The sequence below is a fragment of the Galleria mellonella genome, unplaced genomic scaffold, assembly GCF_026898425.1.
Source record: "Galleria mellonella isolate WM207_F2 unplaced genomic scaffold, CSIRO_AGI_GalMel_v1 utg32, whole genome shotgun sequence".
Classification (NCBI taxonomy): Eukaryota; Metazoa; Arthropoda; class Insecta; order Lepidoptera; family Pyralidae; genus Galleria; species Galleria mellonella.
In genome coordinates, this window is record NW_026442075.1 from 4,075,001 (window position 1) to 4,092,415 (window position 17,415).

Here is a 17,415-nt window from a genome sequence, read left to right on the forward strand (position 1 = left end):
TATTAAAATTTTTAGATTTGTAAGGAAAACGAGTACAAATTATTTTTTTTCTTTTACAATTGGTCTCTAACATCATAATTTTTTTAAAACAAAAAAAAAAACTGTCTTTTAACAAAACAAAGACGTTTGAATTTTAGATTTTTTTATTATATTTTTATTTATTATACTACTACAATTATTATCTCATCGCAAATAGGTATATCCTACTGAACTAAGGTACAATTATTTAATGCTGGAAAAAAGTTGTATAATTTTACGTAGGTCGAAAGCAAGCTTGTATATATCTTATGCATATAATATTTTCCTGTTATTTTACATTCTTATAATTATACAGATTTATATTGTATTCCTAAGAATCCTATTACATATAAAAATATAACTGTAGACGATGATAATAGATACAATTGAGTATTTAATTTCATGTTATTATTTTAGTAAAACGTTTTGAGTTAGAGTGTAGAGAGAATCACCACAGTGTGGATACGAGTAGATTCTGATAGATAAACAGAAAGCAAGGAGAAGGAATGACACAGATGTTGTCTTCTGAATTACAAATCTTAATTACAACTTGTCATACTAACTTCCATTAATAATATATGAAAGTGAACAATTCTCATTAAGTTGTACATTTATTTATATATGAGTTACAAAAGACGTTATGTAGTCTTCCAACATAAAACAGCAATAAGCTGTTTATTACGTACCAACTTTCTAAAGACTATAGTTAAACAAGAAAGTCGTTATCTAAAGAACGATTGATTGACGTTTGTTCTTAAAGTCTTTGATGTTTCAATTCGCACAAGAAACTTCGCGTCAGATCTTACAAATGAGTAGATTTTGCGAAATTAAGCAATTTTAATTTCAAACTCGTCTTATATACGCTTAGTTTCGTACGAGCCTGTTGTTAAACTTGTGGCGGGAGTTTGATGTTGGTAATTAGCTTTTCGTAATTTGGTAATTTCGTTAATTCCCCTGACGCCACTTTCCATAATAAAGCTTCCAGCACCACAATTATTGGTTTAATTTTTAATCGCATGAATGTCGTTATATCTTTTAAGGACGATGTAAATTTTATTACAATGTGACGTTGTATATGAATAAAAAATTTAAAGAATGACTAACTTTTTTAATGGATGAAGATGGAATGGTGTCTCCGTCTATGCTAAGATTACCAGTTAAGAAGAAATGTTGAGGATAATGTTGGATCCCAATGACTTTCAAGGATATTGCGTGCTCTGACAGAGTTTAATAATTACTTCTTCCTAACATGGTAATGAAGAATGACAATGACTCGTTCTTTATTACCATAGTTTGCATCGAATGATGGATTATGACATGATCACTATCAATATATGATTGCCATAGTTAATTCACTATCTGATATGACTCTGTAATTTGATTATTTGATCTTATTTAGGAGTTGTTATAAGTATATTAGGTATTCATCGACTCAAAAAAAAGATTATAGTGTATTTTTTAATATATATTCTACGTAGTATTTACTGTTCATGTTCTACCGACGACAGTTACCATTTTCCACAATATTACAATGTCTAAACAAAGTTCTAGAATAGCTAATGTTTTTTAGTTTAAAATATATATATACCCAGGTAAAATCGTTCTATTTTACAAGTGTTATATTGTATACAACAAACAGAAACCCTAAATTTCAAAAACATTTTTTGTTTTTAGCAAAATGTAATAAATAAGCACTAAAGTTTGAATGTCGAAAGTTAATAACTATAAAAAGTAATAATATAACTGGTTATATCCCGTGGCTTTGCTCGCATCAATCAGTACATAAAGTATCATACATATAGGGTAAGTTAGGATACGTTATCCGTGTACCAAATTTCATTAAAATCCGTACAGTAGTTTTTATGTGAAAGAGTATCAAATATCCATTAATACAGTATGGATCCATGAATTCTTATAAACTTTTGCATTTATAATATTAATAAGGTACTTACATGCACATATATACTTGTGATGGAACTAATGTATGGAAATGTGTGTTAAACCTATCATCAATATATATATCCAATTAATTGGGAATTTCGGAATCAGTGTAGTTAGCCAAAATCTATCGCCAATTAATTCGGTTTACGGTCGCCTCATAAATAGATTTACGCTCATTTCACTGTCATCAAAACTATTGGCAAATGATAACTAATTCATCATTATTGCCTTCATATAGCGTGCAGTGGGTAAGATTTTTTAATCGATTTGAATCATTTCTGTCGTAGGATATATATATATATATATATATATATATATATATATATATATATATGTATATGTATATGTATATGTATATGTATATGTATATGTATATGTGTATGTATATGTGTATGTGTATGTATATGTATATGTATATATATGTAATTTTAAATATGCATGTATTAATACTAGTAGTATTTAATTTATACTAGTACCGCATTGGAGTATTGTAACACTACCCTAAGGTTGTCTGGCAGATATTGCTGTTAGCATTAAGTCCACGTTGTACACATACTTGCACTGAAAATAAATATATTATTATTATAATTAAACATAATAGGACACGAGACTAATAACCTAAAAAATAATTATAAATCACTATGATGACAAATCAGTCTATTATCTATCAATATACTGAAACACCACACTAATGCACAATGACAAAACCAATTCTATCCAATCGAGTAAACAATAACGTAATCTATTAAACCGGTTGGGGCGCTATGATACGGGAATCAACTCATTCGGTCCGCAGCAAACATGGTCCGCATCCAATTAGTGCCGCGAATGGAATGGAAATACGACCCGTACCTACTATATTAACCTTATTTGCTTTCGTCTCAACCGGCGTATCCTACGCAACTTTTGCTGTTGACACTATTTTGACGTTACCCAAATATTTTAAATTTAATGTGTTTTTTTTTATGGGTGATAATGGAATGGTAACCCCCGCGCTATTGGTATAAACCGGCGGGGCACCAGTGAAAGATGATAGGTGAGGATGAAGCAGGCCAGTTAGCCCATCGTGACGAATTCAACAAGAATTGTTCACGATGGTTTCCAGGGGGAACCACGTGGAGGTCGACCTGATAGGGCATATTGCTAGCAATGGGGCTGTTAAACTCCATTGCTAACAACCCCTTTCCCCCAATTTAATGTGTTAGGATATCGTTAACTATCCATTGCGTAATATAGGCCTGTCTTATAGACCATTGAGGAAATACGCCAATAGTTGCCAAGCTTTTTTGCTGCTGCTGCTGAACATTTCTCTGTCAATATGTACCCATAGTCGCTGAACAAAAATAAAGTCGAATCTTGATCTTGAATGTGTTTATTAATTTTGTACAAGAACGTCACAATCGAAAGTGTCAGATAAAAACATTATTTTTTCTTTTTTTGTATAAAGGGTCAGCAAAGAGTTCATATAACAATTATTAATTAAACATTCCGCCACCCAAGGACTACTATAGTCCTTCACAATATAGTAAACATGTAACACAAAGTGAGATGATAGAAATCAAATTACTACATAACTGTTAGAAAAAATTAACAAATTTTAGTTATTCAGTGGCAGAGGGTACAACTTAGCTACAAGTCTTAAAGAAATTGTTAGCTTAACATTAGAATATATTTAAACCATTTGTACTGGACACTAGAGAGTATGATATATTTGCTACTGTTTGTTGTTTAAAACAAGATATACATTTATTCACAGTACTTGTAACAAGACTTTAAACGAATAATCCAGTACCTCTGTCTGACGTAATTTAAAGGTAAGTTGCAAGTCACCATGCAAAGATTTAATATGTGCATCAGAAACAATTAGTTTACATAAATGACATTTGTTACTTAAAATAATATGAGACTATAGATAGTTCGAAACCTCTGCATTCACTAGTCTGCCACCCACTCTTAGTATCTTTTGTTCATCAAGAAACGGATTAAGTGTATATAAAACTTACTTCTTTTGTGAATTTGCTTGTTGTGAGTTAAAGTTTCAATCTCATCTTTAAAATAGCTTGTGACCAACGAGTACATACAAGCAAAACAATTTTTATTTCAGAAGCAGTTAAATAACAATTACAATCCCTTCTAATTGAATTAATTTTGTTTTTACAGCATTGAATAAATGGTTTAAATATTTGTTTATGTAGTCAGTAATATCATTATTTTCAGTGATACAAATGTGAACTTTAACTTTTGTTTTAACTTCTAAGTCTGTTTCAGGAATATCTATATCATTATTTACAATATCATCGGGTTGACTTAGAAAATCAGTGCCGTTCGACCACAGTTTTGACTGTCTCAAATCATTCGGACTTAAACCTCGAGAGACTAAATCTACAGGACTGTTAAAAGGTGTCAATATGACGCCATTGACTACTATTTGTGAAAGTTAAAATTTTTGCTGTTCGATTAGCAACAAATGTTGTCCAAGTACCAGGTGTTTTGCGTAACCACGCTAAAACTATAGTAGAATCAGTCCAAGTGAACACACAATTATTTTGTATTCACAAAACAGTTTTAAGGCTGCTCAACATCTTGGCTAGTATAAATAGCACCACAAGTCGTGGCAATGTAACTTGTTTTACTGAAGCTACACGTGTTTTCGCGAAAACTAAATGAACATTAACATCTTTGGCATTCCAAACTCTGATGTAGACAACAGCAGCATAAGCAGCACAAGATGCATCGCTGAAGCCATGTAATTCTAATCTAGTAGTAGTATTTGAAATGCTGAGCCATCTTGGAAAGGGAATGATTTGCATGTGAGAAAACTTATCTAGGTAAGTAAACCATTCAGTTTTTAATTCTAGTTGTAGCTCCTCGTCCCAATCCAATCCAGCTAGCCATAATTTCTGCATGAATAGTTTAAGAACAATTATAGAAGGTGCTAAACAATCAAGAGGATCAAAGAACTTAGTTATCACAGAAAGAACAGTTCGTTTAGTGACATTGTGAGATATAAATTCTAAACTTAGTGTTAGTTTAAAGTTGTCAGTTTGTGACTTCCATTTAATATCTAAAGCTTTAATAGCTTTTTCTACTTAATAGTGACTGTACTTAAAGAATCTCTTTTATCGTTCGAAATTTGATTCAATACTAGTTTACTATTAGACGACCATTTGTGCAAAGGAAAGCCACCTCGTGCTAATAATTCAGTTAACCGATTTTGAAGAAATATTGCATTTTCCTCTGTTGACGTACCTGTTAACAAATCGTCCATGTAGAAGTCTTCCTTTACAATTTCAAATTCTTTAGAAAACTCACCACATTCATCTTCAGCAAGTTGGTGCAGTGTACGGATGGCTAAGAAAGGAACACAAGACCAAACGTAGGTTACTGTAAGTAATCTTTCCTCTTCATTAGGAACATTGAGAGATTCATGCCATACGACTCTTTGAAGATCTATATCTTTTTTAGATACAAGTATATGTCGATGTATCGACTTCTGTATATCTACAAATAAACATATTTTGTGTTGTTTCCATCTTGTAATGAAGTATCGAATATTTTGAAGAAGATGAGGACCGATAAACAATTCATTGTTTATTGATTTTTCATTTGCAGGTTCAACACTACCATCGAAGACTACGCGCAACTTTGTACTCAAGCTCAACGGCCTAAGGACAGCATGGTGAGGTAAGTAGTATATATTTTTATTAGTATTAAGTTCATTTTCAGGAATCATCTCCATATGTTCGTGTGACAGGTATTCATCCATAAAGTTACTATATTGACTTCTAAATTCAGGTTTGTGTAAAAATCTCTTCTCCATCTGTTGCAGAAGATTAATAGCCAAGGTTTGTGAATCACCAAGACTTGTGAAAAGAAACTCTTTAAATGGCAAGCAATCTATGTATCGACCATCATCGTTACGTGTGTAAGTATCCTTATAGTGTTCCTCGCATTGTAATTCTGATGTAGACATAGGCTTTTTGTGAGGAACGTGCTCTTCGATCTCCCAAAACTGCCTAAGTAACTGATTCACCTCCAATTTAGTATGAGCTACAGTCACATTGTGTTCTTGTGTATCAGTTTGTGAAACGCTTCCAGACAGCAACCAACCCAGGCGAGAGTTAAGAGCAACGAGAGTGTTGTGTTTGTGCATTCCATCGAGAATTATGTGAGCATGCACGTCGGCACCCAATACAACATCTATAGGACTCGGCTTGTAAAAATTAGGATCAGCTAGATCTAATTGCATTGATGAAGGCCAAGTACCTTGTGGAAATTCTCGAGACGGTAATAATGAAGTCAGTTTTCTGAGTATATAAGCGTTAACTTCAATACGTGAAAGTGATGGGTTTTTACAATGAATTGTGAGTGTTACCATAGAGTTAGTAGTAACTTCTTGTGAGTTGGATATTCCAGTGACTTTACCAATTACAGGTGTGCGATCAAGATTCAACAGTTGTACAGCTGCTTCAGTAACAAAAGAAGCCTGAGAGCCCTGGTCTACAAGTGCTCTGAGAACGTAAGTAGAGCCATTCTTTGCCTTTACTTTAATTTGAGCTGTAGGTAAAATAACTTGTTTATTATTTGTTTCAGGTTTCGTGTTAGCAGTATGACAAGACGTAGAGGGACTCTGTACTGACTCATTTCTCTCAGTTGTAATCTCTGGTTTGTTAAGAGTTGTTAAATGCAGCAAAGTGTGATGACGTCGTCCGCATTTCTTACAGGTTGTGCTTTGCCGACATTGTTTCACAGAATGACTCTTAATCAAACAGTTGAAGCAGATGTTGTTCGTTTTTATAAAATGTTGACGTTCTGATACGGTAAGTGTAGCAAATTTCTTACAATGACAAATGTAATGGTTCTGTGAACAATATGTGCAAGTACTATTTACTTCAGTAACGTAAGTTTTGACAGATGTAAATTTTTGTGGTGTGTATATCTTCTTTGACAATTCTTTAACTTGAGTTGAACTAATCATTTCTAGTGTTCTGAATCTATTCTCCAAGAAAGAAGCTAAATCGGCATAAGTAGGAATCTCAATAGAATTACCAAGAGACTGCTCCCAAAGTTTATGTGATTCGGAGTCTAACTTTCCGACAATGACATATACTAAAATAGCATCCCAGTTAGAAATACATATGTTGAGATTTTTCAACGAGTCAAGACATTGACTAGTAGTGTCTAATAATTCTTTGAGACCTTTAGTTGATTCGCCAGCTAACTTCTTTTGACTTAATAAGCGATTCAGTATGTTGTTGACAATAATCCTTTTATTGTCATACCTTTCTTCCAGCTTTTTCCATGCATCGAGATAATTAGATTCGGTAAGTGTGAAATTCTTTAATAATTCTGCTGCTTCCCCAGTTAAACTAGACTTTAGGTAATGATGCTTTTCAATTTTAGACAAACTGTTATTGTTATGTATCAATGAAATATATAAATCTCGGTAGCTAATCCAATCATTATAATCACCAGAAAATACTGGAAGGGGTATCGGAGGAAGATGTGGTCTCGAGTGTGAAGATGATGCGATGGTGATGGTGTTATTATCATCAGTTTGAATTGATTTTGTTTCATGTTCATATAACCAATCTTTTATCCAGGTCTTGAGATCTAAGTAAGCCTCTTCAGTAGAATTATAATTTTCCTCTAGATCGAGGTTATATGGCTTAACATCCGACTCTGAATATGTAGTTGTAATGTACTCATATTGTTTATATGATGACCAGTACTCACATAGCATCTCTAAACGTGCATCCAAATATCCTCTTGTAATCTTAGCTCGAGCGCACTTCTTCGTGTTTCACAATCGTGTGTGTAATTTCACAATTTTATTTGAATTGTCCAACAACATTGTAATACGTGATCTAATATCTTCTGTCATTGTGATATGCAAACAACAAAGTCCGATATATATATGTGAAAAAAGTATTGTACACTGAAGTTGTGAATATTTATGCGTTTAGTACTGCACTATATTTATTTATTTAATTATGCGGCTATCGAAGGACCAAATGAACAAAAATAAAGTCGAATCTTGATCTTGAATGTGTTTATTAATTTTGTACAAGAACGTCACAATCGAAAGTGTCAAAAAAAAACATTATTTTTCTTTTTTTGTATAAAGGGTCAGCAAAGAGTTCATATAACAATTATTAATTAAACAGTCGCCTTTAACGACACTCACGGGAAAAGAAAGGGTAGCCCGTTCTACGCCGGGACCACATGGCGACCAATTGAATGTTATTTTTGTGCAATTTAATAAACGAGGAGATTCTTAATTATAATGTTGTATAAAAAAATAGTTGAATAACTCTTTTGTTATTCAGTAGTGTTTGTAACCGTATTTGTCTCATATTGATTTTATCGCCACTAAAGCATTAGTCCTTTTGCCGAACTTCTTGGTAATTTTTTAAACTTTATTGTAGTAGATAAAAGATTGTTATATCACAATATCTGTATACTTAATATAGAACTTTTTTTTTTTTTTACAACACAGGGGGCAAACGAGCATGCGGCTCACCTGATGGTAAGTGACTACCGCCGCCCATGGTCACCCACAACACCTACGGCATTACAGGTGTGCTGCCGGCCTTTTAAAAAGGAATATACTCTTTTCTTGAAGGTTATGTTGTCGTATCGGTTCGGAAATACTGCTGCTGGAAGTTGATTCCAAAGAGTGGTTGTGCGTGGAAGAAAGTGCCTTGAAAAACGTACGGTGGAGGACCGCCACTCGTCCAGATGGTTGGAATGAAATTTTAGTTTATGGCGGGTTGTACGATGGTGAAAATCTGCAGCAGGTATCAATCCGAACAGTTCTTCAGAGCACTCCCCATGATAAATTCGGTAGAAGATGCACAGAGATGCAACATCTCTACGCAGTTTCAGTGGGTCGAGCCGGACAGTAAGACGCCGATCGTCAACAATTCGAGCTGCCCGACTTTGAATGCGGTCTAACGGAAGGAGTTGGTACTGTGGCGCTCCTGCCCACAGGTGAGAACAGTATTCCATGTGTGGCCTCACTTGAGCTTTATACAGTTTCAGGCGGTTTTCTGGCGTGAAATACCGTCTCACCCTATTGAGCACCCCCAACTTTTTGGAAGCTATCTTAGCTTTTTCCTCCAGATGACCGCAAAACTGGACGTCGCTAGATATATCGACGCCAAGAATCCCCAGACTCGACTTATTATCAAGGGAAGTGCCCTGAAAGTGAGGTGATACGACAAACGGTGTCTTTTTTGCGGTGAACGCGCAGACTTGTGTCTTCTTAGGGTTAAAGTGAACAAGATTGCGTTCACCCCAGATCGAAACTTTATCGAGTGAAGTTTCGATTTCAGACACAAGTCTGTTCCGGAGCTCATCGGTATGTGCCCGCGAGATCTTTGCATGACCAGTGTATAATGCATCTCCTGTACTGTCGTCCGCATAACAATGAATATCACTGATCTGTAACATATCATTGATATGCAGAAGAAACAGTACTTAACAGAACTCTAGCTTAAGTATAACAAACGATAGACTTTATCATCATATTATCATATCAGTCTTTAACTTTTCACTGCTGAACATAAGCTTACGCCTTGGAGTGTTTTGCCAGTAGTTACCACGTTTGGCAAGCAGATTGGCAACCGCAGTTAGGCTTTGGAGATATTTTAAGAGGGACGCTGCTGCCTATCACTCGACCTCCCTTATTCGCCACTTATGATACCCACGGGAAAGAAAAAGTGACCTATTTTATGCCAGGACCACAAGGTAAAAAAGACAAGACTTATTGTAAAGCAAACTCTTTCAGACAATGAGGAAAAAGTTTTTTTTTATAAGATGAAAATGGCATGGTAACCCCGCTACGCCATCAGTATACACTGGCGGAGTACCAGTGAGAGGTGATAGGTAAGGATGAAAAGGCACGTCAGTTAACCCATCGTGACTAATGCAACGATAAATTAGTCACGATCGTTTTCAGAGGGAACCGCGTGGAGGTCGATCAGATAGGATAGATTGATAGCAATGGGGATTAACCTCCCCATTACTAATAATCCCTTCCCCCCAGGAAAAGGTATTGAAAATAAAAATAGACGATCATAATATGAGCACCAAAAACGTATGTTATTAGTGCTTCAGTATACGCTACCAATTATACCGTGTCTATATTTTATATAGATTTCTTTTTTAAAATAATCAGTCAGCATACCTTATTGTTACCAATCATTTCCTATTCATTTTCTGTTTGAATGTCTTATACCTTGTTATCTTTAAACACACATATAACGCTATTGGAAGTGGTAACTGCCTCTCTAAACAAATTAAGTTCAAAACTTGAAACAGCTCACTTGTCATATAATTGGAATTCTGACTTAAAGCGGTCTCAGCCATCTGTCAGCTTTATCAAATTTCAAATTCTGTTTACTACCAGTAAACCATTTACTATTAAAAGAGGACACGTCTGATTCTATGAATTTACAAATAAGAAGTATATAATGAGACATGTCATTGTACTCTGGAAAAATAACTTCTCTTGTAACGCCCACGCCTAATACACACGAAATTTTCGTACAAAAATTGGCTTACTTATTTTACATTATGCTTAAAAATATTATGAAAGAAAATAAATCTTAATTACGTTCTTTATTAGAAAATTGCATTTTATTAAGAGCGCTTTCATGGTAATTCTGGCAAGGTTAAAAATATCTGCAATATTTAAACAAGTTATTTTAAATATTTTATTGGTATTTGATTAAAATGGAATTTTTGATATCTCAATAATAAATTGAAGTTCGTAAATTATTTTTTTACAGATTTCAATTAAGAAAAGGTTTTTAATTAGATTGTATTTTTTTTGTATGTGTATATTATGCGATATTTCCGTCAAAGATGAACTGATTTTGTTGATGTACGTTACATATTTCAATTTCAATCTAACGTATTCTATTTTTTTAAATTATGTTTTTTTTTAGAAAAATTTCTCATGTTATAATAATGCTATTTTTCTATAATATTGTTACATCCCTAGTAAATCTTCAACTGTCGCGTGTTTTTAAAAAGCGATGGATCAGTGTCCGAGGTCATATCCTTGAAGTTTTGTAAATATTTGTGCGGGATAACCCGTTATTTTGGCAGCCTATCTATCACTGTCCAATGCAGAAACTAAAACGGGGAAAATATTTTACTGCTAGTAAATAAAAATATGTCAATAAACTAACATCAACAGCAGATATGGCAGAAAACATTTCAATGACAAATGTCTGTAGTAGTAACGAGAACTGATATTTTATAGTCTTCAGTCAATAACATGAGTTTAAGAAAAATCCAAATATTTTATAGGGATTGCTTGAATAATAATATATTTAACTCTTTGAAATCTTCTTATATTTGTATGTGGGAATAATAGTTTTTGTTACACGTTTCTCTCTGTCAGAGAACTTAGATTAGAAGATAGATTAAGTGCGAAACGGCGACTTTGATAGTTCATTGAATGAGCAAGTCCCTTGTCGTAATTGAGAACACTGGTTCGATTATTCAATTTGGTATTTTGCTATTTGATCGATATCATGATTTCGTAAACATATATTATGACAGTTTGTAGCAATCTTTTTTTTTATTGGGATGGGATCTATTTAACTGACCTCTGTAACCCACAATAATTTTCAATATTTTCCACATTTCTGTTTTTCCAAAAGTTGACTAGGAGATTTTTTGTAACTTAGAATGGTAAACAAAATGACGACCTATCTGTTGGAAAGTAGTAACCGTCGCCTATAGACAGGAGCAGTACCATGGACATAACAGAGTATATTGTTTCGCTTATGATACCCCCCACACGTCGCCATTCCTGAGAACTAAGGTGGGGACAGTGAATTTACTGGGCACAGAAATGTGCCCAGTAAATTCACTGAGATGATGTCATAAAATATTAATCCGCTTTTTTTAACAAATGTTTTTTTTTGTAACGCGATCAATAAAGAACAAATAAGTAAAATTGAATGATAACCCTAGCTCCACGATTGGTATACAATATAGGGCACCAGTGATAGGTGATAGGTGAGGATGAAAGCAGGCCAGTTGACTCATCGTGACGACTTCATCAAGAATTAACCGCTATAGTTTCTAGGAGGGATCACGCGTAGATGGATCTGATTTGAAATATTACTCTCCGTTCCTCGGTAGTTGACTAATAAAAACTGCATTCACGTCGTTCCATTATAAGCACAGCGAGTTGTTTAATTCCATTTTATTATCAAATGCACTGACATCCCGTCGCGCCATCTAACGCCACAGTTCTCGTACAAGTAATCATAAGGTCATATACCGTTGTATTTCTTATATGCTCATTTCATGAAGAGTTCATAAGATTTTAACGGTTTTTCGTCCCAGCACGTCGACGGCATATAATAATTTGATATGTCGTGGAAAAAAATAAAGCAGGCTTAACAATCTTCTTTGTAGGCTTTGTTTATTACCTTACTTATACTAGGTAGTGTTGAACACTTGCATATACTAGTTCAAGCGAAATATGTGCGCGGTTTTTATTTCTTTTGCGTGCATTTAATTTTAGATTTATGATTGAAAATGTAAAAAATAAAAATACTATGCCCCAACAATTTTTCTTATCTCCAAAATTTGTGAATAGAAAAATGTAAAATAATTACCGTTTATACGTGTTCGCTGTATGCTCCCGGTATAGAATGGGTCGTCTTTACGTCTGGGTGTCGTAAGAGGTGACTAAGGAAACTTAATAGTTGAGTAATTGGCAGCAACGTCCTTTTTAAAACAGCATCAAAGGCTAACGTCGGTTGCTAACTTGCCTGCTAAGCATGGCAACTAATGGCAAACCTCCCAATAGGGGGAGGCCTATGTTCAGCAATGGTTCAGTTATTACGGTCCTGGTTTTAATTTAATCAAAATAATGTTAAGAAAAACAATAATATAAAAATACTACAAACGAAATTAAAACAAACATATTTTACAAGGAAATTTATTGTATATCTACAGATACTTATTTTGATTTAAATCTATCAAAAATGTATTACATAACAGACTAATTATGTACGGAATCCCCGGAGAGTGAGTTTAACTCGTACTTAACGGGTTATTTTTTTTTTTTATGAGATATAAGAAAAAAATTTAAAGAGCACAGTAGAAGAAAAAATAGAGGGCGAAAGAGGGAGGGGAAGACCGAGAATAACTACAAAGGACAGATAAAGAAAACAGTAGGTGTCAAGTCGTATAGGGAGGTCAAAGATATGACATGGGATAGAGCTGGGTGGAAGAAAATGCATGAATTTTTTTCACCGACAAGAGGGAACTCTTAAATGAAGAGAGAGATCAGAAAATAGTGACTCCTGGGACACAATTCAGAACACCTAGGACCTAGTCAATTAAAAAGTATTATTATATTTGTCTTATTATACTTGCTACACGTATTATTTCACGGAAAATTCTGCACGTTGCAGCAGAGTTATAAAACACGACGTCGGTCTATACAAGTATAACGGCGTCGAACTGTTTAATTCCGTTTTATTGTTAACGGCACTGACGCTCCGCCGTGCCAACTAAAACCATCCAGTTTCCTATTAGAGAGGTAATCACGAAACCAGTAATGCCTAATGCGATTATATTTCCTACGTGCACCGTTAATACTAAAATTCTACGTGAGAACAAAATTTTTTTTCGTAATACTTTATTTAATTATTTGTTTCACCTGCGACTTCGACAGCTTCCATCCCAAATATTATATACAGGATGAAAACGAAAGATTTAATTTCTTTAAAGGCAGTGTATATTTACCAAATAGTAAATTGTCGAAAAACTACAATAATATTTCAGCCTCTCATACTAACATAGCGCAATTCAGCTGTTGAGTTAGTACGGGAGATCAAATTTTTTCAATTTTCGAATCGAGAAGAGAGAAAGATTTCTGTCGTAATATGTTCTACGGCGTAGATAGATTATTAATTTTATATATTAAATGATTTGAATTTCGATTTATTGTTCGATCGAAGAGCCAAGTCAGTCTTGGCTTTTAAATCGACCAACAAACAAATAAATTCTCTTTTATATACTTATTAATATTATAAATATGAAAATCTGGGTATAACAGCTTTTATTAGATAATCTACTTTTTTCTGTATGCATGGGTTGCATGTATGCACTGCATGCAATAACATAATTACTAAGCATAATTGTTATTATATCAATGTAATAAAATTTGCTGAATATTTCTAGCAGCAAAAGTCACTGAATATAATTAATTGCCAAGATGTTATAAGTCTTACTGTTTGTCATAAATTGCTGATTAAGAATGATTGCACAAGGATAGAGAAATTATACTTACTCAGGTTAATAAGATAAAACTCTACCATTTGCTTTCAAAAAGTTAGAACATTAATTTTTTATTTAGAAAATATGGTAAATGTAGCCTTAGATTTTTTTTATATATACGTATTACCAGAGGGAGACTTTGTACAAAAGTAATTTGCTTGGGTACCTCTGTCCTATTCGTGTTTCAATCGTAAAGCAGTTGTGTTTGCATGGCTGTGTTTCGGTTTGAAGGGTGGGATATGGCGTGAATTTACAGGGTACAGAGGAATAACATCTGAGTCCTCAGGAATGGCAACGCATGGGGGTATCATGGGCGAAACATTATACTCTGTTATGCCCATGGTACTGCTCATGTCTATAGGCGACGGTTACCACTTTCCATCAGGTGGGCCGTATAAAAAAATATTAATGAAAGGGTTAATTACATAAAACATACAATTAAATTATTATACATGCGTAGTTATTACTTAAAAAACAAATGCAGTTATAATTAAATTAATTCATTGAATTAATTGAATTCTCGCAGTGTACAATAAATTTTAACAATTAAATATTTTTTAAAAGTGGTTTCAAACTTTTTGGATTATTTTCATTGATTCTAGTAAATCCTATTATGATTCGTGCACTGTGATATTTTTAACACCCAGTTTCCTTGAACCGATGATTTAATATCTTAAGAAGAAAAATTAAGAGAAAATCACTTGCACTGGTATGGACATCTGATGAAACGGAATCATGTGACTAAAATGGTGATAGGCATAGAAGGAAAAATGTGCTATGGACGACCATCAATAATATAGTTACAGACATTAGAGAATGACATGAAATGTGCAAACACGAACGAACAGACAACCCATAACCATATGGTGTGGCGTAGGACTACTAAGCGGGGCGGACCCCCAAATAAACTGGCAGGACAGCCAGAAAAAAAGGAGATAATTTAAGTTCGCCTTTGTACATTTGCTTTTTACTGTCATATTTCTTTACGTATTATTAGTGCGTACAATGAAGAATAAATAAAAAAAAAACAAATAAATAAAATAAATTCAATATTTATAAAAATGACTTTTACCTATTTACTTTTTTTTTTAAATAAAGAAAGATATCTTCAAATGAATTAAGTATAGGTCTAGCCTATATAGGTATAATTGTGTTAAAATATTTATAGCATGAATGGCCTCGTTAGAGTGCAATGAAAGGTATTCACGGGAACGACAAATTTCTTTTTAGAAAGAGCTCACGTAGCGTACGCAGTGAGAAAATACTGTAACTATTTTCTAAGAATGTTTTTGAAAGAAAAATCTCTGGAGAAAAATAATACGCATTAATTTAAGATGGAATATTAGATGGATTCGCTATACACTTTAAGTGTTAAAGTGAGTTTGCCTGGTGATAAAAAAATCTAATGCAAGGATAATAAACATAATTTGCCTTTCATCATTTTATTTAATAGAAATTATATCAGTCAGATTTTTTGGTAATCCAGGCCTTTTTTACATATTTATTTATTTATAAAATACGTCTTTGTGCATTAGATCTATATTATTATTACAATCTATTTATTTTGTACTCACAGAAATAAGTTATAAAATTTCTATTACAAGAAAATGCTTAAAAAATAATAATGTTGGACCTATAGGGATTTTTTGAATCTAGTGTAAGGATAGGCGGGTATGCGACCTCCATCTCCCGAGTCCCTGCGGTTTCTGACCAATATCCCCTCCGCTACTGCATTGTCCTCTTTTCCTTTATTCTATAAATTTTTAATTTCTTTTAGCAGTTAGGTTTTGGAGATGTTTTAAGAGTGACGTCGCTGCCTATCCCGTACCCTCTCTTAGTTGCCTTTTACGACACCCACGGGAAAGGAAGGAGTACTTTATTCTATACCGGGACCACATGTAGCGGCGGTGTAGGTGGCGGATACTACCCGCGAATCCATTCCCAGAGAGCTGACGTCAGGCAGGCGGGCGATCGTAAAACCAAAGTCGAAGTGTTGTGTAATATGAATCGAAATACTAGTATATTACGCCGACCTAAATAATTGGAATAAGGGCAGGAAGATGATAAATCTTGTTGTAGTCACCGACTTATTTATTATTATTATTATGTACTAAAGTAAGGAATAAGTATGAAATAGTACCTACTATTATTTATACTGTGGAATATAATACTAATTGACAGCGTGATCCACTTACTGCTCTTACATATATATGCTATACCTCTATACTTTCTTTACAATTTGTACGTGATTGGTAGAAAATAAAGTTACAAAACTTACGCCAAGATTTAGCGAATACTCGGCGAAACTTGTTTTTGCGATGAAATACACAACATGGCTTATGTTAGTGAAATTGAAACTTTTAACGTGAAAACTTATTTCATATCCTTTATTAAAAACCTTTGTTCCTTGAGGATCTAGTTGAGAGATTTTAATTAAAAGTGATATAATATTAGTAATGTAAAAGTTTCTTATTATGTAATAAACATAATTATCTTGTTTAAAGGCTGATGTGGAAAATGGAAATTATGGGACATTTCCCAGTAAAGGAACTCGAAGCCGGGCTTACGTTCTGATCGCTTTTGTAAAGACTTTTAGCCTCCTATGGGACCATATAACTTTCAACGCAGCAATTTAATATTGTAGTGTGAAGTTTTAAATCTGCACAATATCTATATTTATAATTTGTAACAACATTTTAATAAAGTTTATAAAAATGTTTAGGTGTCCATGTTTAGATTATTGTTATTTATGTATGTACTGTGAATAGCGGAATTTCAATTGAATTGAATATACAGTAAGTCATAATTTAGATTAACACAGTTTTTATTTTTAATAGATATCTCGTTCCAAAAGATTACATTAGTAAACTTATTATAAATACAAAACATTACAAGGAAAGAATATATTGAGAAAACAATAGTCGATCTTATCTTTAAAATCTCTTTCAGGCAAATTTATACTATATTATATAGTTTAAACTTTTTTTTCTAATACGTATTTATTTTGTATTTTCTGTAGGTATACTCTAAAGTGGAAATTCGGACAATGTATTTCATATCTTTTTTGTAAATATAGAAAAATTATAATAAGTTCGAATTATACGTATATATATAAAAGGAGGGACACTAAACTTGCTT

The 17,415-nt window shown here is 33.4% G+C and overlaps 1 protein-coding gene across 1 annotated transcript; it reads right to left on the reverse strand.

The window, feature by feature from the left end:
• Nucleotides 1-4,511: 4,511 nt before the first annotated feature.
• LOC128200981 (uncharacterized) lies at nt 4,512-7,702 on the reverse strand. The gene is made up of 2 exons (XM_052896381.1): nt 5,209-7,702; nt 4,512-4,894 (listed from the first exon to the last, which is right to left on the reverse strand). Exons 1-2 carry the CDS (start codon nt 7,700-7,702, stop codon nt 4,512-4,514), a joined length of 2,877 nt encoding a protein of 958 aa, XP_052752341.1.
• Nucleotides 7,703-17,415: the final 9,713 nt, after the last annotated feature.